Source organism: Hippocampus zosterae, chromosome 8 (assembly GCF_025434085.1).
Source record: "Hippocampus zosterae strain Florida chromosome 8, ASM2543408v3, whole genome shotgun sequence".
In the NCBI taxonomy this organism is placed as follows: domain Eukaryota; kingdom Metazoa; phylum Chordata; class Actinopteri; order Syngnathiformes; family Syngnathidae; genus Hippocampus; species Hippocampus zosterae.
In genome coordinates, this window is record NC_067458.1 from 15,063,926 (window position 1) to 15,091,468 (window position 27,543).

Genomic DNA, 27,543 nt, shown 5'->3' on the forward strand with positions numbered 1-27,543 from the left:
TGATCCTCACTAGGGTCGCGGGGGGTGCTGGAGCCTATCCCAGCTGTCTTCGGGCAGTAGGCGGGGGACACCCTGAATTGGTTGCCAGCCAATCACAGGGCACACAGAGACAAACAACCATCCACGCTCACACCTAGGGACAATTTAGAGTGTTTAATTTAATTTTAACTGCACACGAACTACATCAATGATTAGTCACAATAGACAAACCACAGCTGTCAACTCCTTCAAAAATCTCACTTGACAAAGGTTGGAGAAAACATGAAGACAGAAATTAAATATTTAAAGGGGTCATACTCGGGCTGTTAAATATGAAGCTGCATATACTTGTCAGGTTCCAAAGGTATGGCAGTTTCTTCCTGTAAACTTATTGTTCTGTAAAATAACAGAAGGTCAAGTTGGGACCCCTTAAAAAAGCCAAAATACAATCTCAATAATCGGTGGCCGTTCAGCTGAAAAGTGAAACTGCCTTTGAGTACTCCTATTGAAAACAAAGCACTGAAGATTGATCATTACTGTGTATTGTCTGTAAACAGCAATAGTTCCAAGGTAGCAGAAGAGATGACTGAATAGGTTTTGTAATGCCCTCGTGGTTATGAGCTTTTGTGCCTGCATGGTGCAGACTGCAGTACAATGAAGACGGGAGGAGAAATCATGACATCTTCCGACGTAGGTGGCTAGGGGTGATTGTGCAAGTTTTGTTTTAAAGGTCTGTTTGAGAGATTTTTGTTTCAGTTGCAACTGTGTTTAGTTCAACTATATCACTATCTCTTCTGTTGAAATGGAAAATGTTACCGTTGCCCCCCCCCCCCTTTTCCTTTTTTTTTTAAAAACGTTTGAACGTAATTTTAGCCAAGTTGTTTCCTAAATTAAGTTTGTTATGTTCATGGATTTACACCATTGTAAATAAAAAAAAATGTGGAACAGAATCTCCATGTGACTAATTGTGTCATATGTCAGAAGACACACATTTTAGCAAATATTGAGGAAGTGCTGTGACAGAGACACTGGAATGCATCTTTGGCCAGCATCTCCTCTCCTCACTGGTGATGGACAATATCACCACAGAATGAGATGAAGTGCTACAAAACATTTAATTCCTGAAAAAACTGTCTGTCCGCATCAGGTAATAAAACATTTTCGACATAAAAGAGCCCAAGATAGCTCTCCACTTCTTTGTAGTAATTCATTTTCTTTTTTAGCAGGTGTTCAACGGAAATTCCAAACCTTATGACCTGCTCATGGCAAAGGTAGGTGTCTCGATTTTTTAAAAATGCTTTGGACAAAATATCCAATTGAACATTATCACAGCTAATATCCAATGTGGTATAACTGTTTTTGAGAAATTTTGACACCAGATTACAGTGTTGCGTAACTACTGAATTGCACATGTAGTGTGACTACCTAACTGTTTGTAGAAGCAGTTTTTTTTTCCTTTTCTCTGCACTGAGTACATTAGTTCGACCTGCAAAATGTAATGCAATAAATGTATCAAAATTATTTCATTACACATATTAAAATAATGTCCTTGTGGTTGTAATTTAGCAATGTTGTAGAAGTGCAACATGAGAGCGGTTTCAAATATTTGTGTGGCCCTATTTACATCCGAGGGGCAAGATACGAGAGACCCTTTGACTCTGTGTCAGGAGTACCTAATGGTGCAACCATCCTGTGTGTAATGAAAAATAGTCTCTCGTCCTTATTTTCATATCACAGCGGAGCCATGTGACTTTTTTAACATTTGTCAAGGAAATGTTAAAATTTGTGACGTATAGAATCTGATCCATGTCGAGATTTTTGTAAACATTCATGTTCTTGTGGTCATATCGCATGCAAAACTGATCCAAACGTACGTCACTCACAACACTTGGAAAAAACAAATTGAGGGTCAACCCTTCTACTTGATAATCTGCAGATGAGCTGGACGACTGGTACACAATGTGTTGCCAAGGGAGACCATAGGAAGCCCAAACCTGGAGAGCTGTTGTACCACAAAGGAGACATACTCACTATTGTCGCCATGACCACGGTAAAAAGCACGTCATTGAACGTCTTTTCAAACAGCTACCTCAGGAATCTAGTAATTAGCCTTATGTGGGACTTTAATGCCGATTGCAATTTGCCGGACACAAATTTCTGACAGCGTAATGCCACCAATCATCTATAAAACTTTACAGTCAAACCGAGAAATATGTGGCTACTGCCTGATATTTGCTTCTAGAATAAAAGATGCTACAGAGCCAAACATAACTCCACCGGAGACGAGGGGATCATAAATAGCGACGATGTGCGGGAAAGAGAAGCTCTGCGTTTGGATCCAAGCCTCAGCCTCATGCCGTACGTAAACCCTTCCTCTGAATGTGCTTTCCCACGAAACGTGACTGCCGCTGTGGTCTCACATCAGCAAGATGCATCTGAGTGACGCTGATATAGTGACACACTTATTCGGGGGAACTCTAATGAACGCACAAACGCCCTTGTGGGAATCATAATCATAACTTCTTCTTTTGTAAAATGCTAAATGTTGGTGCCACAACCAGTCCTTGGATTAGATAAAGAGGTCAAATTAAAATGTAGGGGCTATTTCCAGCAATTCAGAACCATAGGCAGAGGGGCGGACTCGAGTCACTTGACTTGAGTCAGACTTATACCAACTTGAAGTACTGTATATGTTGTGATGAGCAAGATTGTATAACTTGCTTAACTCAAGTGACTTTACTTGTTTGACAGTTAGCAAGGACTCCACTCAATTATGAACATTTCCAAATACCTCTAAGTGTTTGCACAAAACCTTCAGGCTTGTAACTACCATACTGTCTGCCTGTCCTCCAGCAGATGGTTTCACGGGAATATCTCGGGCCCAGAGGCGGTCCGCAAGCTGCAACCGGCCCAGGACGGCCTGTTCCTGGTGCGGGAGTCAAACCGACACCCAGGCGATTATGTGCTGTGTGTCAGTGTCTCTGGGGAAGTCATCCACTACCGAGTGATGTATCAGGACAACCTACTGACCATTGACAACAATCAGCACTTTAACAACCTCATTGACATGATCGAGGTAGATGATGAGAAATGGTAGATGTTCTATTTTCATCTCTTGATGCTTCTGCTTAATTTTTTAAATCTCCAAAAGGCAATCATATTTTTACGCTGCTCTATCAATGAATTTCTTGTATTTTTAAGTTCAAGAACAGAATTATTGAAAATTCAACAATGAAAGCAATTTCTCTTTGACAGAGAACATTTCTGAAAATACTCTCAGAAAAAGTTTACACAAGATAACAAAAGGATGATTCTAAAAGAGTGACATAATTGATGTCAGAAAAGACTGGGAGTTCTTGTTTTTATTAGTACAGGTTTGCAGTTCCCCAAATGTTAGTGCCATACTGCACAGTCCTGAAGAGTGTACTGGCAATGTGACTTATTTATAACCCCTAAATGAGGAACACAAAACAGTTGGGCCATAAGAGGAATAATACAATGTGATTTTCATGTGTTGCACATGAACATCACCCTTTCATAGCATCTGTTTCCCTCTTTGCAGTTCTACTCACAAAACAAGGGTGCCCTTGCCCGAACTCTACTGAAGCCCAAACCAAAACAAGGAGCCAAGTCGGCTGAGATGGAGCTGACAAAAGGTCGTGATAATTACTTGGAAAAATATTTTCCATGCACTCACTGATCTTACAAGTGTCTGACCATTGTAGCTGGATGGCTGCTGGACATTACCGCACTGAAACTGGGACACATCATCGGAGAGGGGGAGTTTGGTGGTGAGCTTTTCGTATATTTTCTTTAGATCCACGATGCACTGCGATATTTTTCACTTTTTCAACCTTGTTGGTCGTTCCACTGAGTACTAACCCAACAAGTGTCTAATTAATAAAGAGTTTGTGTCCTTCAGCTGTGTTCGACGGTGAATATTTGACCCAGAGGGTGGCAGTAAAGACCATTAAGTGTGATGTCACAGCCCAGGCCTTCCTGCAGGAGGCCACAGTGATGACGTGAGTCTGGAGACGTCCGTTTCTATTTCCATCAAACCTTTTATAGCTCAATTTGATCATATTACTACGACACTGCAGAACGCATCCTTAACCACGGAGAACTTTTCCCGCCCATTGTCTTAACTTGGTGTGTTTGATTGGCTCCTTCCAAGGAAGCTACAACATAAAAACTTGGTGCGCTTGCTGGGGGTCATCCTGCACAAAGGCCTTCTCATTGTCACGGAGCTCATGACGAAGGTGCGTCACAAAACAGCGTGTACAACAGTGCCACTCACAAAACTTTAATTTATTACGTGCTGCAGTCTTGTACATTGTTTTATTGATGGGCTTGTACAAATCAGACCACACACGATACAGCTATGAGTTGGACATTGTGTGAGTGAACAAACAATTGATCTATGAATTCCTAATGAGATCGAGAAAGGGGTTGAGCATTCTAGATGTAATCAATACTCGTCATAATGCTAAATGAAAAATATTAGAATTATATTTTGGGCGGAAATGATAATTATCTAATGATTGAATTTGAATTTTTGTTGCAGGGAAATCTCGCAAACTTCCTCAGGACGAGAGGACGAGCACTCGTTGGCTCTGTGCAGCTTCTTCGCTTTGCACTGTAAGTTATATCAGAGTTTGTGCGTGTGCGCGTGCGTGTGTGTGTGTGTGTGTGTGTGTGTGTGTGTGTGTGTGTAAACAGGTGGCTTTTAAAAGTCTTTCCGTGCTACTCAGAATATGTTGCGTGTCTACAGCGATGTGTGTGAGGGAATGTCGTACCTGGAATCCAAGAAGCTGGTCCACAGGGACCTGGCGGCCCGCAACGTCCTGCTCTCTGACGACGACGTGGCCAAGGTCAGCGACTTCGGGCTGACGAGGGCGGCCTCCAGGGTATCAGATGACCAGCGTGCCAAACTGCCTGTCCGCTGGAGTGCCCCTGAAGCTCTGACGAAAGAGGTTGCTCACTATATGCAGAGTCCTCCTAGTAAAGAGATTCTAGACACAAGCTGTATAAAAGCTGTGTAACGTCATTCCGTTATGTTACATGGGCAACCAAAACATGGTGTAGACATAGTATTGTAGAAATCTTTACTAAATGAGAAGTCCATAATGACATTTTTATTCATAGACACACCATTCATTGCACGAAGAATCGTTGACCGTTAACCGATGAGGAAAAAGAAAGTATCTAATTTACATACTGTATTTCACTTCAATCTGTACTAATGCTTGTTTTAAATCGTTTCATATTAATACTCTTTGGTATGTCAATACCTCACTGAGAATGTCAATTACAATTGAGCATTAGCGCCTTTATGAAGGCAGAATTATTTGTACATTTCTTATATTGAATCTTGAACTTGGATATTCTTTTTTTTTAATGCAGTATTTTAATGCGTTTCCATTTTCCCGGTATTTTCCGCATTATGCAGAAATACTCCACAAAGTCAGATGTTTGGAGTTATGGCATTCTGCTCTGGGAAATCTTCTCCTATGGTCGGCAACCATATCCAAAGATGGTAGGAAGCCTCATCGTAATAACTGCAGTATGTCACATTTTGTCTAGAGCTGCATTCGTTGAACAGGTGTTTACTGACGTTATTTCTCAACAGTACACTATACGGTATTTCATTCCTTCCTTCTATCCATCCATCCATTTTCGGCAGTCAATTGCAGAAACTACCATTTCCACTCACACCAGTGGATGATTTCGAGTCTTTAGCAAAGCTAAAATGCATGTTTTTGGAATTTGAGAGGAAGAGAAAACACGCAACTCGGCACAGAAGGCTTGAGCCAAGATTTGAAGCTCTAAAGCGGTACAAACCAGGAAAAATACTGACGTATGTAGTGTAATTAATTTAAGAGCCGTGGCAAAGGTCCCGTAATGACATCAACATCACATTATCAATAGGATTCTGGAGCATTGTTCAATTATTTTATTGCATTTACAACACAAATACGGTGCTGTGTATTTATCCAAGTGCCTGAAGAATCGTTCCTCTCCTTGTGTGTCATGGTTACCGCAGTCTTTGAAGGAGGTGATGGAGCGAGTGGAGGGCGGCTTTCGCATGGAGGCACCAGAAGACTGTCTCCCCGCTATTTACGCCCTCATGACCATTTGCTGGGCCAAGGAACCTCGCAGAAGGCCCACTTTTCACAAAATGAGGGAAAAACTTGAACAAGAGATGAAAAAACGAAGTCCGGGTCATGAGTTGCAACATCAAGATGGAGTCATGCGTGGATCCGGATATGGAGGTGGCTACCCCACTCACATTGTTTAAATTCAATTGGACAGTTTTTTTTTTTGGAGGGGAGGTTTTCGTCCACTTATGACTTCTTTCTCAACATTATGGACTACAAAACTTTCATTCAGAGTTATAGTACACTAACTGGTCCGTCCTTTAGATATTCAAATATGTTGGATATCGTGGTGCGCTTTGGATTATGATCTGTTCCTTTTTAGATGTTTTCTAATCAAGTGTACTCAACCTGTCTTATAGTTGGGTGTTACTAGTGGTTTACACCTTGTTGTAAACCCTGTTACAATCACCAAGGCATTCTGATTTAAGTTTTGGATTTCTTCGATGGTCTTCTAGGTTTTTCTTTTTAAGAATGTAAATAGGTTGCTAGTGAGTGGGACACACCTCTGTTTTTTTTTTTGCAATCACTTTATTGAATGTTGTAGGACTTGATGCAGACTTGAAAGATATGTTATGTATGTCTTTTTCGATCCCAAACACTTTTGGTCAATAGATTACCTAAATGTAGTTTGTCATGAATAGCTGCACTTTTAGGTTTTTCAGATTAAGATTCTATTATTGGATCTATCGCTGACCTTTGGCAAGAGGGTGGACCACATTGGACTATTTGCCAGCCAATTGCTAGGTTCATACACAGCTCTCCATGATATGAATTATTTGTGTTTGGACTTAAATTCAAAAAAGGAGAATCCAACCTTCGATTCAAGTGCTTTTACCATTCAGGGATGGGGGAGTGGCACATGAAGGAATAATGCTTTTATGTCAAATCATGTGCGCAACAATTATTAGCACCGCTGATGTTGATACTTTGTAGAACCCCTGGCCATCGATTCATCAATCATTCTGTTATTTTAGCAGTTGGCCATTTTAGATCATATGAATAGTGTTTATTTTCTTTCCCTATTTCAAAGATGTTGACAAAATAGGTCAAGTTATACACATAATTATGGTATATAACTGGTATCAGGAATAAAAATACAAATTACGGTATGTGTAAATTACCCGAACTCAGTCTGTGTTTTGATTCGTTATCAGTCTTGATAGCCTACACAACGGTATCTTTCTTTCGATCATTGTGTCCATGGGACTTAGTTTAAAGGCATGCAATAAAAAATGTTATTTTGTTACTGGCCCACAAGCCACTTCACTTGAGGACTCGGCAGAAAATGTAGTCCTTTATTGCTGGATTGTTGTCACATTGGATGAGCGCGTTGAGGAGATTTAAGTCAGCGTAAGCTCGGTATTTGTCTCTGTCCCGTGAGACGCGAACCCAAATTGAGGCTTCATCCTCCTCACCCAATGAACCAGCGTCCTGTAGCATTGCGTCAATCTGCTCCGTGTTTTTTTTTTCTTCTCAAGACCTATAATGGGATGACCTGTAATTTTCTACACAAGGATTTACTGCAAACCAAATGTAAAAAAATGACAATGATAATAATAATAGAAGATTGGATGGGGTTGCGTGAGGATTTACTTTTGCTTGCTGTGTACTTGGGGTGAGCTTTTCTGTCACAGGACATACTGGTGTTTTTATCCCAGGCCATATGTTAATGGTACATCTAATTCCTTCTAAGGTGGGCTTTCTGTTTGACTCCGGCGGACAACAAGCTGCCTAATGACAATTAAGTGACACAGAGCAAGGGAACCTTTTCGCTCGTACTTAATATCCTTCACAATCTCTCTCTATACGTGATCTTGATCACTATGTAATGCAATTGTCAATCACATTTTAAATTATACGCTTTTATCACTTTTTAAGTCAATAAATGATTCATTATTTATCGACACATATAGTTTATTTAATTACGCCCTTTCAAATCCACATCAGTACTTCTTTTAATCATTTAACCTCGATCGTCTCGGATAGAGGTGGCTTTTAATTTTCATGGAGTAATTTATATCATTAAAGTGGAGCAGTTGCATAGATTACCTGTCAACTAACACAATCCCGCTAAGAACTGTATGTTTAGCCCACAACGCGTTTTAGTGCCTGTAATTAGGTCGTGCTCAGACTTGAGACGTATGCCGCTGAATTGATCGAGAGCTGGCTCAATTTCTATTCAAAACTTTGCAATTCATGTATCACAATTGGGAGATCACTGGTGGGGAAAGTTTATTCAAGTTGTCTGAATGGCTTTTGGGAGCACACCCCAAAAATAAAATGAGAACGCCTTCAAATGTCCGTTTTTGCAGCAAGTCTTTGCCGTTCTTTTGTTTGGTTAGTAGTTACTGCTTGTCTCAGTCCATGTTAAGAACACCAGTGAATCACATGACCATCACCTTCGCTGCCTCACTCTTCCCTCCTCTTCCTTGATCCACCATCCCCCCCACAGCCTGTCTGTGCACCACTCGGGGTAAGCTGACACTGCGCATTTACACGTTAGCTGCTTTTACCTTTAATAGGATCAGGGCGACTTACGTTGTCATTTGATAAAACCACGCATCTTGAAAACTACACTGCTGTCCCCTTAACCAATTTATGCACAGGATAACAGGCAAACAGTAGTAGGCCAAAGAGTTGCACGAGCAAAATTGGAACGAGATAATCACCACAATCTTGTTGTGACTGAGAGATTGTCGATTAACTTGCAAACACTGTGGTTCTTTCCTTCTTTTCCTTGCCAGTGAATGGAAACAAACTATTTTAGCTAGCATCTGGGAGACGATTTTGTTGAGGAAAAAAAAAACACTTCAAAGGGAAATAGTGGTATCCACACTAGTAGAGCCTGGTTGATTTATTGGCCAATATTTCTTTTTTAAAAATCGACAAAAATCGTATTTTTCGCTAACAACATACATTGCTACAAAAGAGATTCAACATTCATCGCCCACCCCCCAAATAACTGCCGATATTTGCCCAATTCACTCTGTTGTAAAGTATAAAAAAGGCAAATAATCTGCCAGTAATTCATTTCTGTATTGTTGTAAGCGTTAAGTGACCATGGCCGAAGTTACCTCATTCATTATTGTCACGATCTGCCCGAAGCGATAATGATCGCTCCGTGCAGAACGAAAAAAATAGAGGATTGGATCCCCGGAAAACAGACAACGAAAGAATTTTCTCAAAGCAAAGAGTGTCTTTAATGACAAAAACAGAAAGAGCCCGACAGGGAAAAAACGGAAACACAAAACGCCGGTCAAATAAGGACCAGGGAATGAAATAAGGAAACAACTGAAAACGCTCGCTGAAAAACAAAGTGCGAGGAGCTACTGATTAGGCAATATCTAAGTATACAATTTAGTGACTAACGCGAATGGCAAGAGTAAAGGCCGCAAGGCAAGAAGGCAACGAGTAATCTACAAATAGAGGAGTTAGCACGAGAGATCAATGGCACGGTGAGGAATTCTCCGGCAGTGGGAGAACTGCCGGAGTCTCATTAATATAGGAGGGTAATCAGCCCGAAATTACGGACAGGTGCGCAGATGGCGGGTGAGAAAACCCGCCACCTGCTGGCGGACACGCGACGTGACAGTACCCCCCCCTCAATGGACGCCTCCCGGCGGACTACCCGGCTTGGATGGATGTGTAGCGTGGAAGTCGCGCAAAAGGGATGGATCAAGGATCCAGGAGCGAGGCACCCACTGCCGCTCCTCAGGCCCGTAGCCCTCCCAGTCGACCAGATACTGGAACCCCTTTCCCCTGCGCCGAGAGTCCAGGATGGCACGAACCGTGTACACCGGGTCACCGTCGACGACCCGCGGAGGGGGCGGCGGCGTGGGAGGAGGAGCCAAGTCACTGGAAGACACGGGTTTGAGTAGGGAGACGTGGAAGACGGGGTGAACCTTCATGGTGGGCGGCAGCCGGAGCCTGACTGCAGACGGACTGATGACGGCCTCGACCTCGAACGGTCCAGTAAATCGGGGTCCCAGTTTCGCAGACGTGCCGGCCAGCCGAAGATCCCTAGTCGCCAGCCACACCTTCTGTCCTACCACGTATGAAGGAGCCGGGCGCCGGCGACGATCCGCGATCCGCTGGTTCCTGGCCGCCGTGCGGGACAACGCAGCCCGGGCCTCCTTCCACACGCGATGGGCCCGCTTGAGGTGGTGCTGCACAGAGGGGACCTCCACCTGCCCCTCCTGGGACGGGAACAGCGGCGGCTGGTACCCGTAGGCGGCCATGAAGGGGGACCTACCAGTGGCAGAAGAGACGAGGGTGTTGTGCGCGTACTCCACCCAGGGTAAGTGGTCGACCCAGGATGAGGGACGGTGAAGGCACACACAGCGGAGGGCCGCCCCCAGATCCTGGTTGGCACGCTCGGCTTGTCCATTGGACTGGGGGTGGTACCCCGAGGTCAGACTGGCCGTGGCCCCGAGGGACCGGCAGAACTGCTTCCAGACGCGGGATACGAACTGGGGCCCCCGGTCCGAGACAATGTCCAGTGGAATGCCGTGGAGACGGAAGACGTGTTCGACAAGGAGGTCGGCGGTCTCCAGCGCCGACGGCAACCTGGACAAAGGAACAAAATGAGCCGCCTTGGAGAAGCGGTCCACGATCGTGAGTACGACAGTTCGACCCCGGGAAGGCGGGAGACCCGTGACGAAGTCCAGGGCGATGTGGGACCACGGGCGAGGAGGAATGGGCAACGGCTGGAGCAGTCCCGCCGGCGGCTGATGGGACGACTTGCCGCAGGCGCAGGAGGTGCAGGCCTTGACGAACTCCGTCACGTCGTTGCGGAGCTCCGGCCACCAGAAACGCTGGGCGACGAGTTGCACAGTCCGGTTCACCCCGGGATGACACGCCACCTTGGACCCATGTCCCCACTGCAGAACTTCAGATCGTAAGGGAGGAGGTACGAATAGCCTCCCTGCTGGGCACTCCGTCGGCACCTGAACCCCCTCCAGGGCTGCCTGGATCCGCTGCTCAACCTCCCACTGAACGGCCCCCACGACGCACCGGGCCGGGAGGATGGTCTCCGGGGATCGATCCCTCCCCGCAGGCTCGTGGAGACGGGAGAGGGCGTCGGGCTTGGTGTTCTTAGACCCGGGAGAGTAGGTGAGGATGAAGTCGAACCTGGTAAGGAAGAGGGCCCACCGGGCCTGACGGGCGTTCAGTCTTTTGGCGGAGCGGAGGTAGGCGAGGTTCTTATGATCCGTGTAGACCGTAAAGGGTTCCTTTGCCCCCTCGAGCCAGTGCCGCCACTCCTGCAAGGCGGTCACAACTGCCAACAGTTCACGGTTGCCCACGTCGTAATTGGACTCAGCGGCACTGAGTCGACGGGAGAAGAAGGCGCAGGGGTGCAACTTCTGGTCGACCGGAGAGCGCTGGGACAGCACAGCCCCCACCCCCGAATCCGAGGCGTCCACCTCCACGATAAAGGGGAGATCAGGATCAGGGTGCTGTAGTACGGGGGGACTGGTGAACGCCGCCTTCAGGTTTGCGAACGCCGCATCCGCGGTCGAATCCCACTTAAATGGGGTTTTGATGGACGTAAGGCGGGTTAAGGGGAGCGCCTTCTGACTATAACCGCGGATAAAGCGTCGGTAGAAGTTGGCGAACCCCAGAAAGCGCTGCAGTTCCTTGCGATTGGACGGAACCGGCCAGTTAGTGACTGCACGCGTCTTAATGGGGTCCGCCCTTAACCTGCCCTGTTCAATAATGAACCCTAGGAAGGAGATGACGGGGACATGGAATTCACACTTTTCTGCCTTGACGAAGAGCCGGTTCTCCAGTAGACGTTGTAGCACCAGCCTAACGTGTTGCTGGTGCTCGTGTAGTGACTGGGAAAAATTAAAATATCGTCAAGGTAAACGAAACAAAAGATGTTTATCATGTCCCTTAGCACATCATTAATTAGATTTTGAAAAACGGCAGGGGCGTTGGTGAGCCCAAAAGGCATAACCAGGTATTCAAAATGACCCAGAGGGGTCTTAAAAGCCGTCTTCCACTCGTCACCCTCCCGGATGCGAATCAAGTGGTAAGCGCTGCGCAAGTCTAATTTGGAGAAAATGGTGGCTGACTGCAATGGGGCGAAGGCGGAGTCCAGCAAGGGTAGCGGGTATCTATTCTTAATTGTTATTTCGTTTAATCCCCGATAGTCTACGCAGGGTCGCAGGGTCTTGTCTTTCTTCCCTACGAAGAAAAAACCCGCCCCTAACGGTGAACGCGATGGTCTAATAAGACCTGCGGCGAGCGAGCTGTTGATGTACTCCGTCAATGCCTCGCGCTCGGGTTGGGACACCTGATACAGCCGCGAGGTCGGCAACGGAGCGCCCGCCTGCAGGTCTATAGCACAATCGTAGGGGCGGTGTGGGGGCAAAGAGTGGGCACGATCCTCGCTGAACACCTCCTTTAGATCCCGATAGCAATCCGGCACTCCGTCAAGGCAGATCTCCTCGGGGGGCGTGACACGTTCATGCTTCCCGACGGCCGATTGAAGACAGTGCTGGTAACAATATGGGCTCCAGCTGTCTATCGCTGGGCGCGCCCAGGAAATCACGGGATTGTGTGTCTTCAGCCAGGGTAACCCGAGAACGATCGGGGCATTGCGAGACGGCATTAGGTAAAAACGGCGATGTTCGACATGGTTGCCGGACAGTAGAAGTTTCAACGGCTCCGTCCTATGCGTAACTACCGCCAGGAGGCGCCCATCAAGATCACAAACCCGCTTCCTATCTATCAACCTCTCCACGGAACAACCCAGCTCGGATGCGAGATCGGTGTCCATTATACAGTCATCAGCCCCCGAGTCAACCAGAGCCCGAACCCGCCACGACCGGGACCCCGTTAATATCTCCCCCTCGAGTTCGAGTCTGTTGGGGTGTCCAGGCCGCGAGTCGACTCGCCTAGACTCGAAGGGGGGCGCGCGCGGTCGTGACTCACAGTACTCCTGGTGGGCAGGGGGTGACGACCCCGGATGGCTGGTTGCGGCGTGAGGAGATGGTGGAACGCCGTCAGTCGTCGCTCGGTCGCTGAAACGACGCTTTCTTTCCTCCGCACCAGCGTCCCTGCCTCCCAGCTGCACCTGTTCCTCCGTGGGTGTTCGTCGGAACTGGGACCGATCACCTCCACGCTCCCGGCTTCGCTCCCTCAGGCGATTGTCCATGAGGAGGGAGAGGTCGATTAATTCCTCCAGGTTGGTGCTGTGGTCGCGGGTCGCCAGCTCGTCCTTGAGTTGAGGGTGTAGCCCGCGGCGAAACAGGCCACACAGCGCCCGATCATCGTATCCACTCTGGGCGGCCAGGATCCGGAACTCGATGGAGTAATCCGCTACCGATCGCTCTCCCTGGCGGAGGGCGAGTAGCCGGCCCTCTGCCTCTCTGCCTCGCACGGGATGATGGAACACCCGGCGGAACGCAGCCACGAAGTCGGGGAACGAGGTACGGAGATTCGGCTTGGCGTCACTGGTCGCAATCGCCCACGATGCCGCCGGACCTGTTAACAGACTCATGACATAAGCCACCTTGGCGGCGTCATTAGCATAGGCAGAAGGCTGTAGGTCGAATATGAGAGAGCACAGGTGGAGGAAGTGTCCACACTGCCCGTGCTCGCCCCCGTAGCGAGGGGGGTGTGGAAGCGATGGCTCCCTCGTCATAACGGGATATGAGGAGGGCGCTTCGGGAATAATAGAATGAACCCCGGGGGGAGATGGTCTCCGCTCTTCCACCCGGACCAACCGAGGTTCTAAATCATCGGACCGATGAGCCAGCATGGAGACCGCGCCACGGAGTTCCCTAATGGCTTGGCCCTGCTGACTCATCTGTTGCTCTTGTCGGGAAAGAGCGGAAAAAATTTTTTCGATGTCTGCGGGATCCATGGTGGCCGGAGAATTCTGTCACGATCTGCCCGAAGCGATAATGATCGCTCCGTGCAGAACGAAAAAAAATAGAGGATTGGATCCCCGGAAAACAGACAACGAAAGAATTTTCTCAAAGCAAAGAGTGTCTTTAATGACAAAAACAGAAAGAGCCCGACAGGGAAAAAACGGAAACACAAAACGCCGGTCAAATAAGGACCAGGGAATGAAATAAGGAAACAACTGAAAACGCTCGCTGAAAAACAAAGTGCGAGGAGCTACTGATTAGGCAATATCTAAGTATACAATTTAGTGACTAACGCGAATGGCAAGAGTAAAGGCCGCAAGGCAAGAAGGCAACGAGTAATCTACAAATAGAGGAGTTAGCACGAGAGATCAATGGCACGGTGAGGAATTCTCCGGCAGTGGGAGAACTGCCGGAGTCTCATTAATATAGGAGGGTAATCAGCCCGAAATTACGGACAGGTGCGCAGATGGCGGGTGAGAAAACCCGCCACCTGCTGGCGGACACGCGACGTGACAATTATATATGGTTTTAATTAACCGGCCAATTAATCAGTCATAGAAAATGTAACCTGCCAAACTGTCGGCATCAGCTTCCAAATAATCCATATCGGTCCTGCTCTAGAAATTGGCATCAATGTTGCTAGTTTATAACCGGATAGTGCAGCAACACTTGTAGACAGATAATGGAACAATATTCAGACATAATTCTTTAACCACTCTGAAAAAAATATATTGCGCCTCATGGAGTGGCTTAGTTTTGGAAGGCTTCGTGTATTATGTCTGTATTACCCCGTGCTGGACATACCACAATTGGACAATTTAAAAGCATGAAATAATGCTGCACCAGCTCCACAAAACAATCCATTCTAACTTTTAATCAATGGATGAAACAAAAATAGTGCAGCAACACGTGGAGACAAAGAATTTAAAAAAATTATATGGATTTTTTTTTTAAGTTTAGTGTGAACTAGTTCCTAAAGTGTCGAAATAAAGACCTACACTACGCTTTGGGTGGTAATATGCTCAGTATGACAGCGGCATGGAAACAGGAGTTCAGAATATTCACAGCAAAGTTCTCTGATTCCCAGTCCCCGCCCCCAAAAATAAAAAAAAACTATAAGAATTACCATGAGTCAGACAAATGAATTTAATATGTGCTTGAACCTATTGTGCCGTTGGCATAGCAAACTAATCCCTAATGTGATTAATGGAAAGCACATCATACACAGGAGGATGCAGTTAACTCACTTGTTGGCGGAACAAAATCAAGACAATCACTGACGTTTGTCCACCCAAGTAAATGCCGAGACAGTCTCTCTAGTAAATGTTCTCTCTTTAACTTTATCTTTAGATTTGTTTGAGGTCACAGGAAATCTCTTTAGTGTCTTTAGAGTCCTGGCTGATTTCTAGGACACTAAGCTGGCATCAGCTTCTTCAACTCTGTGTCCTCCCCTTGTTTAAAGCGGCCACTTTTGTACTTGTCGACAAAGCACGCATGCATGTGTGCACTCACAGTCAGGATGTCTTGAGCTATCACATTGTCGTCTTTGGACCCCATTGAAATGTACTACGCATTTCTTTTCAGTTTCAAATATCAAAACAATATATGAATAAAGACTATACTCTTTAATTGGTATAGCTCTTCACTTATTTGACTTTTCATGCTGGCAGCGTAGGTTCAGTTCTCCCTCAGTGACGATGTGACCGTGACTGGTTTTCCACCTCTACGGTGTTCCTGCATGTGCTCTCCAGTTGACTGACACCAGTTCAGGGTGTTGTGTGCCCTACAGCTAAAATCATCTGCGATGGACTTCAGCTCACCCATGACCATTAACAGAATAATAATAGATAAATGATCCCTAATATGTGTAATATTTTGTGACATTAGTTAATGTTAGTTTAAAGCTGCGGCCAGGCCGAATCCTCGCATTTCCAAACATTGCATTGTCAAAGAGAACAAGTCAATTTCAACACTCCAGATTCATTTCCATCCATACATTTTGTGATCTGCTTATCCTCACAAGGGTCGCGGGTATGCTGGAGCCTATCCCAGCTGTCTTCGGTCAGTAGCCGGGGTACACCGTGAACCGGTTGCCAGCCAATCGCAGGGCACACAGATCCAAACCATCCAACCATCCGCGCTCACATTCACACCTAGGGACAATTTAGAGCACATGAGTTAAAGTCAAGGCCCGGGGGGGGGGGGGGGGGGGGGGGGGGCTTCAAAACTTCCAGTTTACCAGGTCATTCAGTGATGCTTGTTTAGGTTCCAGCCAAAGTTGGTATGGAAAACGCAACTACTTCCACACCAACTCCGACTGATGCATCATTCAGGAGGATCTCAGGACGTCATTCTGAATAAACGTCGTTAAATACCGCACGTCACTGAACAGCTTACATAGAAAATACAGTCCCTTCCAGATTGAAACCTGAAAAGCTCTCAGGTCGCCTACTTTAAGATTACCGGCTCTTCTCCGGGGTTTAAACTAAATATGGCGAAGCTTCCCTGAGCCACTATACTGCCCAAATTGGGAACCGCGGAAAGAGAGGAAACACAATTGACACAGTCCAGCACTGACCCTAACTCTTATATTTAATTATAAATTTTGACGTCGTGAATTATAAATGGAATTTATACTCATTCTGGTTTTACAAAAATGTCTTTTTTTTTTTAAGTGAAGAATTAAAAAAGTTCTTACGATACACAGTAAGTAAAGACATTTGCGTTTTGTACTGTATCTATGTGTGTGTATATATACTGTATGCCATTGAAAGGCTTATAATTTTAAATAGTACCACATGTGGGATGAGCAGCAGAGCTGAGTATCTGGGTTGTGCCCATGAAACACTTGCCAAATCTCTACCAAAGCCTAAAATTTTATTTTTCTGTTGTCACCGATTCTTGTTGAGTGTCTGGGGTAGAACCATTTGCATCCATGACAGCCTGAAACGGTCCTCCTCATGCTGGTCGCCAGCCTGATGTGGGATGGCGTCCCATCCTTCAACCAATGTGATTGAGTCATTTTGGTGCGAGCAGCATGCCCAAGCCCATCCCACAAGTGTTCAATGGGTTTGAGGTCAGGACTGCTGGCAGGTCATTCTCCACTCTCTACTCCCGAATTCTGGCGGTAGTCTCTGATAAAGCTAGCTCGGTGGGGGCCCTGACCATCCAACTGTCAGAATGTGGGGTTATCACTGAACATGGCGTTTCTTCACTTCCTGTGGTTCCAGTGCACTTAATGGTGAAGGGCAGATTGTGTTAAAACTTGACTCCAAACAATTCCACAACTTGGTTTTGTGGAATACCACTTTTTCTGATCACTGAAATATGGCATGCCGTTCCTTGGAGTAGACACACTGAGTACTGTTGCGAGGCCCATGCTCAAAGGTGCTACCGATAGGGTACGTATCAGAAGCGCACAAAAATAAATGAATGATTTTTTTTTTAAAAAACCCGCTTCCAGGCACTGCCAGAAAAGATGGAGCAAAATTTTCATGGGTACATCCCATATACTCAGCTCTGCTGTCCAACCATCAAATTTGTCTTCCATAGAAACATGGCACCATTTAAAATGTTCATAAACACGACTCTAGCGGGATATTTATTGCCAAGAAGCACTATCACAACAAAGAAATAATCTACTAAATAGATTTCCTTTTTGTGTTGTTTATTAAAAAAAAACAACTATTGCATTACTTTTCAAAGTTCTATGAATTACATTTTACTATGTAAAGTTGGATCTAAGTCTTTAAGGGTTGGATGGATTACTGGGTTGTTCCAGTATGTAGGTATTTTATTATTCAATTTCTCTATTTTCATGTATGTAATGACATTATTATTGCTATTTAAAAGGTTTGGTGGAGTGTTCACTATCAAGGTAAGTCATATACTCCAAATAGATAGAGCACATTTTAATAGCAGATTGATAGATAGATAGATTTTAAAAAAAGCGATAAGACAACAATATATTTTTTTCTGGATTTTAAGTGTAATGCTTGTGTCCCAGCAAATCACTTGTAATGTTTTGATCCGCTGGCGTTCTAATGTCAACGTTTCCTTTCCCTCGCCGTTCAACACAATGTGGTCCGGTTGTGTCAAGTGAAAACTCTCAGCGCATCTTTTGTCCCAAAGACAAAGAATTTCTCAAAAGAAAGTCTTGAGCTGGGCTTCATTAGGCGAGGCCTCCTCCCGTGGGCCGTGAATGAAATTGACATTTAATACAATTAGTTGAGCAGAAAACAGCTGCCAATCACTCTTAAAGAGGACGGATTCCAATTAATAAACCCTCCTCGTAATCCTCTTGTTTCACCTCCCACCAGCCTTGTCCACTTCTCCCTCTCGCCTCCTCCCGCCTCTCGTTTGCGCTCCTCTCCGCAGTGCACGCTAGCTGAACTCCACTGACAAAACTTTCTTCACCCACAACTGCGAGCGTCTGGCTGCGCTGTTTTGTATGTTACATGTATACTTTTTTTTCTTTCCCCCAAAGAGATGCGCTGTGAACACAAGCTGCAGAGTGAGGGCGCCCAGTGGATCCCGGAGGAGTAAATGTGAAGAGTAGGAGCACCAGTAACTGAGCAACACGCTTAATCGTAACAGCAGGTAAGTGGTCGTGGACATCGTTTGGACTGTTACTTTTTTCTGTCACGTGAGCTCGTGAAGTCTTTTTGAGTTCTAGTGAGCAAACAGGACATTTGAAAAGTTGATGTCATCAAATAGCGAACCATATTTCTTGAGTGTACTTCCACTCTGAGCACATATTCAGCCCACCAATGTATTTCTATTGTTTTATTGTATTTTTGCTCTTCCTATTTAGGTATGTACTGTACTGCCAGACCACTGGGAGGCATAATTGTTTTTTTTCTCTTTTAAATGGCAAAATTATAATATTCAAATGTCACTGAAAAAAATGGAATTAATAATTTGTCATAAAATAAATACAATATTGTTACTTCGAGTATTTAAGCAAAAAAAAAGACTCAAGAAAAGTTTGTGATCTGTAAAAAAGAAAAAAAAACTAAAATTAATGTTTCGTTCAAATCGCAAAAACATTGAATCAAAATGTGATCTTAAGTGTGTTTAATAAACGGACGGGTAACACTTTATTGCAGATAGGTAACTGAGTAAAGAATTAGCAAAAATAATTGTGTTATTTTAAATATCCAAAGCAAGAGAAGGTTAATTTTGAACGATAGTTTATCAATGTATAAAAGACCTTTAAAATTGACAGTATTGACAGAATAAAAGAAAGGTGGAAACTTTGATGGGAGGATGATGGATGATAGCTATGATCTATGAAGGCAACGCCTGAGAAAAAGAATCATTAATAGATACTAATATAGACGCATTTTTGAAAATGAAATAATAGATTTTCAAAAAATATGAAAAAGTTATTTATAGCACATATGTAAAGTCAGGTGTACGTCTCAAGAAAGAACTGAAGGAGGACGATTTTAGAAACAGTCTCCTGAGTGTAATGACGCAATTGTTTCCCATTCATAGTTTGGTGGGGCATTCACCATTTCAAGCTTTATACATTCTGTTGGTGGATGGAGTTCTGGTTGTCCAATTTGGAAGCTAAAAGTCAACAGTGAGGGTTTGTGTCCTCTTAATGGTCCAAACTTTGAAAGTCGAGGGGATAGACTTTAGGACCCCCCGCCACAGTCCACAGCTAAGCGGGTTTAGACACACGTCAGGCTTCCTCCGAGGTAACGAGGTGATCTCTGACCTCCTATTTGCGCGGCGTCGCTCAATTAGGCCTCCTCCCCTCTGGACGCAGGAGCCGCTGAGGGGCCCCACACGCTCGGATGCATTTATCACTGGATACCATGAGCATGGTGGACGACAGCTGCCTCTCGCCCAGCAACTTCCACGACCTGGCCAAGGGCGGAGGCGTCACGGTGGGGGGGCACGTCCACAGCATCGACGTCATTCTGGGATTCAGTAAAGACCAGGATTCCCTGCTCGGCCCCGTCGGGGTGCCGGGACCTCAGAAGGTGGGCATCGAGGGCTTGGCGGATTCCGGAAAGCAGCACGAGTCTCACCCGTCCTACAGTGGCCACCTTGAACCCCTGCAAGATGATAACTCGGACCAGCAGCACCAATATCAGGGTGAGTTGATCTTGAGTCACTTAAATGGAAATGGACCTGACACACCTCACCAGAACGCAGTAAAACCACGATTTCTCCGAGTGAAGAAGCTAATGAGAATCATGAAAAACTTCATATAATACTGGAAAAAACGACTTCATCTTAGTATATCATCACGAAATATGTAATGATCCTGAATTTGAAAACATGTCTTTCAAATGATATACTGTTGGCATTCATACAACAGAATCTTAACTGTCTTTAACAAAACAGGCACAAATGTCCAACTAACTAGTACATTTACAACCTGAGACAAGAGCTTCATTATTACAGTGGTGCCTTGAGAGACGACTCCATGACTCATAACACTCATATCTCAAATCATCTTTTCCCACTGAAGCAAATGGGAATGTCATTAACCTGTTTCAGCACCCCCACACCCCCAAAAAAAGGAAAACACAGTCGTTGTACTGTCTATTGGAATATCACTCCATAATATTGTACTCACAAAAAATGTGGACTACTAACATAATTAAATAGAATGAAACAGATTTTGTCACATTGCACCTGTTGAATGGCAATGGTGCTGCTCTTTCTGGTGAGCCTGCCTTGGCTTCAGGCCAGCATAAAACAGACACTCAGATTATTAGAACAGAGGCATATACTGTATGGTCATTGATAAATCTCAATTTCTCTTGGTTCGTCAGTACATCACTAATATTAGTCATTTTTCATAGAGGATCAAGAATATGATAGTGAGTAACTACTGTTATATTGTCTGTCTACATGTGTTCCAACACACTTTCTCTTCAGTCTGTTGCTTCAAGGGATATAGTGCCAAACAGAGAGGCGATGCCATGAAGGTAGCAATCTGAAAATAAGATGTATGGTTGTTTTAAGTACACAAGGGGTAATTCTCTTTGTTTTGTTTGATTTGATCGTGGACTTCAACTGGGGATGCGAATGAACAAGTTGAAGCCTTCTTTTTAAAGAATTATATTTGCCAACTGCTGTTTGTTGTGAACCTAATTGAACAGATTTATTTATTTTTTATTAAACCAAAAATTGCCTGAATACTCAATGATTAAAATCTTCAATTTATGTCACCAGTGTTGACACTGGACAGATTCCAAATCAACATGTTTCGCCACGCTACCATGTCCAGCATGTTGCATTAAATGAGCTGTGTGGGCTGAGATTGGGAGATAAATCACAGAACAAGATGGTGCTGGGGGTTTATGCCCCCAAAGGCCAATCCCATCTCCTTGTGGAATTCCCCCCTAATCTTCTCTTGCGTGCAGATTAGAATCCACGGGCCTTCGTTCTGTTCTCGCCGTTAGGTTATGTGGATGTCTAATCTGAAGCTATCTTTACGTCTGACAGGTGGTAGATGACTTTGTGGCACAGACATGACAAATATTAATTCCCATGAATTTGGGAAGAGTACATTCGTATGAAGAATGATGAGGATTGCAATTCAATCTTGATCCACACATACATGAGTATCTTTAAAATATGTTTTTCCTCAAACAGTGGCTTGATTTCCAGCGGAACAGGGAGCAGTATAAACTGTTTGTCCTGCGCTGATGCTACTGTTACACTCCAGTCCAATATATATATATATAGATATATATCTATATATATCTCTTTCTATATATATAGGATCCGAACCGCTTAATCCTCACTATGGTCGTGGGGGGTGCTGGAACCTATCCCAGCCATCTTCGGGCAGTAGGCAGGGGACACCCCGAACCGGTTGCCAGCCAATCGCAATAAACATACTGCGTGTGTGTGTGTGTGTGTGTATATATATATATATATTTGGACTCAAATGCAAAATGCAGCTTGTGAATAGAAATGCAGATTAGAAAAATATGCAGATTGAAGACCATTGAGACCATTTACAAAGAATGCCCATCTCTCCTCGGTTTTACTGTCACTGTCCTATTATAATGTTCAACTACTGACCTGTAGATGGCAGTAATGTGCATTAAAAAGTTGCAGCGAACTGTCACAAACAACAAGTTTTTTTCATTGTCTTACCACCCGATGGAGCTTTTGTTTTGGTGTACTCCTTTTTTACCACAAAAAAAGTAAACCACAAAAAAATAATAATTGAATAAACATTATTTTTATACATGAATTTACAAATATATGAATGTCGATAAAGAAATAATAAATGAATGTCTCTTTTTTTGTGGCCCAAAATTCACATTGCGACATGGCGAGTTAAAACGCCTCATTCCACATTTTTCAAACTACTCCATGAGGCCATTTGCGATGACATCATCCTTTGTACAGTATGTAACTGTCCCGTGAAGTCAGGCCACTTCCCCTTGGATGAGCAACTTTTCCCAAGTTGGGTGTCATTCACCCCCACCCCAGAACTCCCCCCTTCCCCTCCCTTGTGTGCTGGCTGCTAAACAGTGGGCATCCTTCAGACTAGCGACTGTGATGGGCTGACAGGCACAAGAGTTGGTCGCTGAACCACACCCGACCTCGGGCCTTTGTCCCAGTCCGGCCTTTGTCATGGCTGCTTAATGAGAGCTCGATAAAGAAGGCTCCGCATCCAGCATTGTCGCCGGGCGCGCTCCAGCTCGCCACTTGAAAGAGCACCACGACCCCTCCTTTATGTGCCACCGGCGCGTCTCATTCTCCGAAAACAAGCCGGCTGCTACATGGCCCGTTCGTTTGCTTTTTCCAAACAATGATGTCAGATACAGGCTACGAAGTGGAACATTCGAAATGAATGCAATCAGCGGTTCATTTCTGACTTGTGAACTAGCGCTGACGCAAGGGCCGACCGAGACACATACATACTGTATTTTACATTTGAAATAGCAACGTTACAAGTGGCCGCCATCCTTGTGGAATTTTGGAGAAAATGTGGAATAAGCACTTTGAATGCTTCCAAAATTGATAGCCGAAGCTCATGACACATTCTGCTCTTCTCACCAATTAACTTCCATTTGCGCTAATTTAGTTGAGTCTTTACGACAAGTCTCTGCAGTTGAAGCATGGTCATTTTGACCCCCTGATGTCTCAGAGCAACTGGTGGATATTTTTTAATGAAACTTGCTTGCCAACCTGAGAAAGGGGTTCCCCTGATAGAAGAGAAAACACAAGAGTTGAGAATGTTAAAAAAATAATGAGGTGATACAGTTTTACTGTAATTGGATGGTATTTTTTGGGCAGATTTTCTGCAGGCAACATCGCACAAAAACACTCCTCAAAGAGGCAGCCCCCCCCCCCCCCCCCGCCCTGCCACACACACACACACACACACACACACAAAAATCTTCAGAATTTTCTACTCTATTACAAAGTTTTATTCCAAAAGGTAAGGTCGATTTAAGGTCAAGGAGACCCATTTAAAGCCATATAATAGTGTGTAACTCCTTTTTAGGTTCATTTAGACTTCAACGATGGCTAAATAACATTTCATTTTCTTGAAATTTACACCCATCAATCTTGGCGAATGTATTCCAATGTAGATACTTGGCAATATAAATCAGGATGTATTGTATTGCACTTCCGTTTCATAATCTTGGATGTACAATACTTGCTATCCAGGCCGTGGCATTTTATTTTGTCAGTTTTACTTTAGGAGCAGATAAAGGGTGGAAACAAGTTTAACAAATCCGATTAGCAGTGTTTACGAGCCTCATTGAGGTTGAGAGGATTGACGGCTTCACTCATCTACAGTACCTTAATGATGCATGTGTCCAACTCATAGCTGCTTGTCTGGAATGTGTGCCTCACACTCTTCAGTTCCAGTAGATGTTTATTTTGTAAATGTTAGTTATACTCTGCGGCCCGGTGATCCAGTGGTTAGCTTGTCGGCCTCACAGTGCAGAGGTACTGGGTTCAATTCGAGCTCTGGCCTCCCTGTGTGGAGCTTGCATGTTCTCCCCAGGCCTGTGTGGGTTTTCTCCGGGTACTCCGGTTTGCTCCCACACTCCAAAAGCATGCATGGCAGGCTGATTGAACACTTTAAATTGTCTCTAGGTGTGAGCGTGAGAGAGGATGGTTGTTCGTCTATGTGTTCCCTCCGATTGGCTGGCAACCGTTCAGGGTGTCACCAGCATACTGCGCAAAGACAGCTGGGATAGGCTCCAGCACCACCCGTGACCGTGAGGATAAAGCGGATCGAAAAATGGATGGATAGATAGTTATATTCTTTATATAAACTTGCACAATCTAATAAGATCCAATACAACAACAGACCTCCACTATTATCAATACCCAAAGGTTGATAAATATTCATAGATGACCACCATCTGTTCTGATTTGGACACTGAAAACAGAAACAGATGTCAAACAGAAATTAGAATGCAGGCTTTCCAGGCCCACTTTCTTTCTAACGAAAGTGGGCTTGGCTAGCCAGGCTAGCAGTTTGTTTCTTCAACAAAGAATATAAATGTTTCCTTCAGGATATTAATTGCCACTCTCTGTTAACAAAATAAAGATAAAACAAAGATAATTGCATGTTGTGTATTTAGCCACATAACCACATAATTTCGCCTAACTAAAGTCTACTAACTTGTGGTAGTGAAATGTTTTTAAACTGAACATGTACTTGAACACAAATGTAGCAACACATGTAGACAGACAATATAAAAATACTCACAGGCATATATTTCTTTGTCCTCCGTGAGAAATATTTTAAACATTATGTTGCCCCTGGTGGCCAAGACACACACCAGCCACACAATATCCATGAAATCATCACGAACAAACAGTTGAATTCTGTACTTTTTATTGTCTTATTTTATTGCTATATATTTCTATGAAATCCAATACTATGCAGTATCATTTTTTTTCTTAGAACATGTTACAAATATTTTTTTGGTGTTTTTTTGGGGGGGTGGGGAGCAGGGGGGCGTGAAGTGTTGAGATTGGAGCGTGGTCACTGAATAAATTAAAGCCACACAAGTGAGTCAAAGTGTGTGGGGGAACAAAAATGAAAATATAAATAAGGTCATCACCCATGTATTTTTGTGCAGATGCCGACCTGTTTACCAACAAGTGCGAGGAGGAACTGAGGAAGAGCATTGAGAGCGATGAATGCAAGTCACCCGAGCCGGACAAGGACGATCAGCCCAAGAAGAAGCACAGACGCAACCGCACCACCTTCACCACCTACCAGCTGCACGAGCTGGAGCGTGCCTTCGAGAAGTCTCACTACCCTGACGTGTATAGCCGCGAGGAGCTGGCCATGAAGGTCAACCTCCCTGAAGTCAGAGTTCAGGTAGGACTGGTGTCCTCAATTCAAACGTCTGGGCAGATCAGAAAAATCAAGATCTGCCAGCATTAGCGCCATGGTATGATGCGCTATGTGCAAAACCAGAGCCCTGTGTATTAACCCTTTCAGGGATAGCGGTTACTACAGTGGACAGTTTATCATGTTATCAGGTTACAGGGTGCATGAAATGGTTCATGTCATGTGTGCAGCTTTCGACAGATGTGTTTTTCTTGTCGAAGTTGCCTGTAATACGTTTTGCTTTGGCCAACCAACATCCTGGTCCTTTGAGGACAAATTTGAAATGATTGTTGGTTAAAGAAAGTCTCATTGCGAATATAGTTTGAATTGCATCGGACGGCACTGCTGATTCTGAAGGCCCGTACAGGGCAGATGAGATTGATGTGACAACACACAAAGTCTGGAATCTGATTGGATGAAAAAAGAATGCAAGACCGTGGGGAATAACCGAATCTATCGTCAAACTCCAGGTGTGGTTTCAGAACCGAAGAGCTAAATGGAGGCGTCAGGAGAAAATGGACGCCAGCACCATGAAGCTCCACGACCCGCCGATGCTGTCCTTCAATCGAGCGGCGCCGGTCCACTCCACCATGGGACCCATGAGCAACTCCCTCCCCTTGGACCCGTGGCTGACCTCCCCCTTGTCCAGCGCCACGCCGGTCCACAGCATCCCGGGCTTCATGGGCCCGGCTCAAGGCCTCCAGCCCAACTACCCGGCCCACGGTTTCCTCAACTCCAGCCCTCATCCGTCCATGGGTCAGGGAATGCAGAGTATGGCGGCGCCTCCCCCTTACCAGTGTCCGGCGCCATACCCCGACAAGTTTCCGCTGGAGGACATGGACCAGCGCAGCTCGAGTATCGCTGCACTGAGGATGAAAGCCAAGGAACACATCCAGTCCATGGATAAAACCTGGCTACCCATGTGACTAACAACAGGGAGTGACACTGAGTGGCTCCTCAGAGTGCTGACATGATCGCACGATGGCAGGGACCTTACCCACAATGCAAAGGAAAAAGATTTGAAACTGGGGATATAGGGACTTTCTTTTTACGTTTTAATTCTTTTTCTTTTTTTACATCTCAAGGACATAAAGTGGATGAGTGATGTGTTCTCAAACTGCCCTTTTTGATTGTGAGGCCATATTTTCCATGGCCATGAGTCCATCATTATAAGTCAATTGAATTGGTTATTAGATTGTACTTTCTGCTGGTTGCTTCTTACTTTTATCCCCTTGCTTTCCTTTCTCCCTTTTTTTTTGATAAATAGAATCCAATTTCCAATTTGTTAATGGTCGAATCGGAGTTTGAAGTGCAAATGAGTATTAGGGCAACAATGAGAAGACGAGTTCTGTCGGAGAATTTCGATATTGAATCTTCCAAAAAATTCCTTGGAGGATTTAGACTTTTCCTTACTTTTCGTGAATTCTTTCCTCCACCCTAAAATGTCAAATTCAAACTTTAATCTTGAAAGATATTGCGTTCTCAAGGAGAACTGCAACAATGAGTACAAGGACGGTGTTGAGAGCTGATGATCTTAAACACGACTGCCTGTCTCAATCAAACAACTTAATTTTTGAAAAATTCCCTTGACTAAAAATTCGATTTTTTTCTACTCTTTTCTAATATCATTAAATCTTTTCAGTGTGCCCTGATACTCATTTGGAGGTTTGATGCTGGAATTGTTTCTTTTGTATCTTTTTCATTACTATCATTTTTAAACCCATAACTTTTACAGTTGATGAACACACCTGTACAGTTACTTGTAAGTTCAGTCATTCGTCCTGTGGGGTACATGCATGTAGACGGTCCTTTGAGCAACAGATCACTACTGGACCCCTATTCTTATCGATGTGGGTTCATTTAGCCCGCAGCTCACAGATGGCAAAAAAAGCCCCTTCTTAAAAAAAAAAAAAAAAGAAAAGAAAACTTGACTGTAAAGTCCAAAATTGCTCAAAGGACAGCAATGTCAGGTAAGACGGCACCTTCTAAATGGGAATATACCAAAAAAATAATCATGCACAGTTGCTTTGTTGGTGCGCTGTCATGCTTTAACGAGGGAGGGACGGAATGTAGCAAGTTTTAAAAAAAAAAGGGGGGGGCTGCAAGGGGGAAAAAAATAACAACTTTTTTGCTTAATTTCTTGTGCTTGAGTGGCTGTTGGAGGAGAAAGGCTGTT

General features: G+C 44.6%; 2 protein-coding genes across 6 annotated transcripts; both read left to right on the forward strand.

Annotated features, from left to right (window-relative positions):
• Window positions 1–152: 152 nt before the first annotated feature.
• matk (megakaryocyte-associated tyrosine kinase) lies at window positions 153–8,922 on the forward strand. 4 transcript variants are annotated; one of them, XM_052073679.1, is made up of 14 exons: window positions 153–1,126; window positions 1,206–1,250; window positions 1,916–2,029; window positions 2,222–2,337; window positions 2,833–3,055; window positions 3,542–3,635; window positions 3,705–3,770; window positions 3,902–4,001; window positions 4,154–4,238; window positions 4,544–4,617; window positions 4,751–4,952; window positions 5,429–5,542; window positions 6,023–6,385; window positions 6,547–8,922. In XM_052073679.1, exons 2-13 carry the CDS (start codon window positions 1,242–1,244, stop codon window positions 6,275–6,277), a joined length of 1,452 nt encoding a protein of 483 aa, XP_051929639.1. In that variant the 5' UTR covers window positions 153–1,126; window positions 1,206–1,241; the 3' UTR covers window positions 6,278–6,385; window positions 6,547–8,922. The 4 variants fall into 4 exon arrangements, with proteins under 4 accessions (XP_051929639.1, XP_051929641.1, XP_051929640.1 ...); XM_052073681.1 differs by having other exon boundaries at window positions 5,429–5,515; XM_052073680.1 differs by having other exon boundaries at window positions 2,836–3,055.
• Window positions 8,923–17,954: 9,032 nt separating this feature from the next.
• On the forward strand, window positions 17,955–26,751 carry rx1 (retinal homeobox gene 1). Of its 2 annotated transcripts, none has more exons than XM_052073689.1 (4): window positions 17,955–18,616; window positions 19,772–20,125; window positions 25,111–25,355; window positions 25,838–26,751. In XM_052073689.1, exons 2-4 carry the CDS (start codon window positions 19,822–19,824, stop codon window positions 26,291–26,293), a joined length of 1,005 nt encoding a protein of 334 aa, XP_051929649.1. In that variant the 5' UTR covers window positions 17,955–18,616; window positions 19,772–19,821; the 3' UTR covers window positions 26,294–26,751. The 2 variants fall into 2 exon arrangements, with proteins under 2 accessions (XP_051929649.1, XP_051929648.1); XM_052073688.1 differs by having other exon boundaries at window positions 17,959–18,616; window positions 19,794–20,125.
• Window positions 26,752–27,543: the final 792 nt, after the last annotated feature.

Coding starts and splice junctions, on each gene's coding strand:
- matk (XM_052073679.1), top strand. Junction 4,002..4,153: donor CAGGAGGCCACAGTGATGAC/GTGAGTCTGGAG, acceptor GCTCCTTCCAAG/GAAGCTACAACATAAAAACT. Junction 4,618..4,750: donor CAGCTTCTTCGCTTTGCACT/GTAAGTTATATC, acceptor GCGTGTCTACAG/CGATGTGTGTGAGGGAATGT.
- rx1 (XM_052073689.1), top strand. CDS start 19,822: ATGCATTTATCACTGGATACCATGAGCATGGTGGACGACAGCTGCCTC. Junction 20,126..25,110: donor CCAGCAGCACCAATATCAGG/GTGAGTTGATCT, acceptor ATTTTTGTGCAG/ATGCCGACCTGTTTACCAAC. Junction 25,356..25,837: donor TCCCTGAAGTCAGAGTTCAG/GTAGGACTGGTG, acceptor GTCAAACTCCAG/GTGTGGTTTCAGAACCGAAG.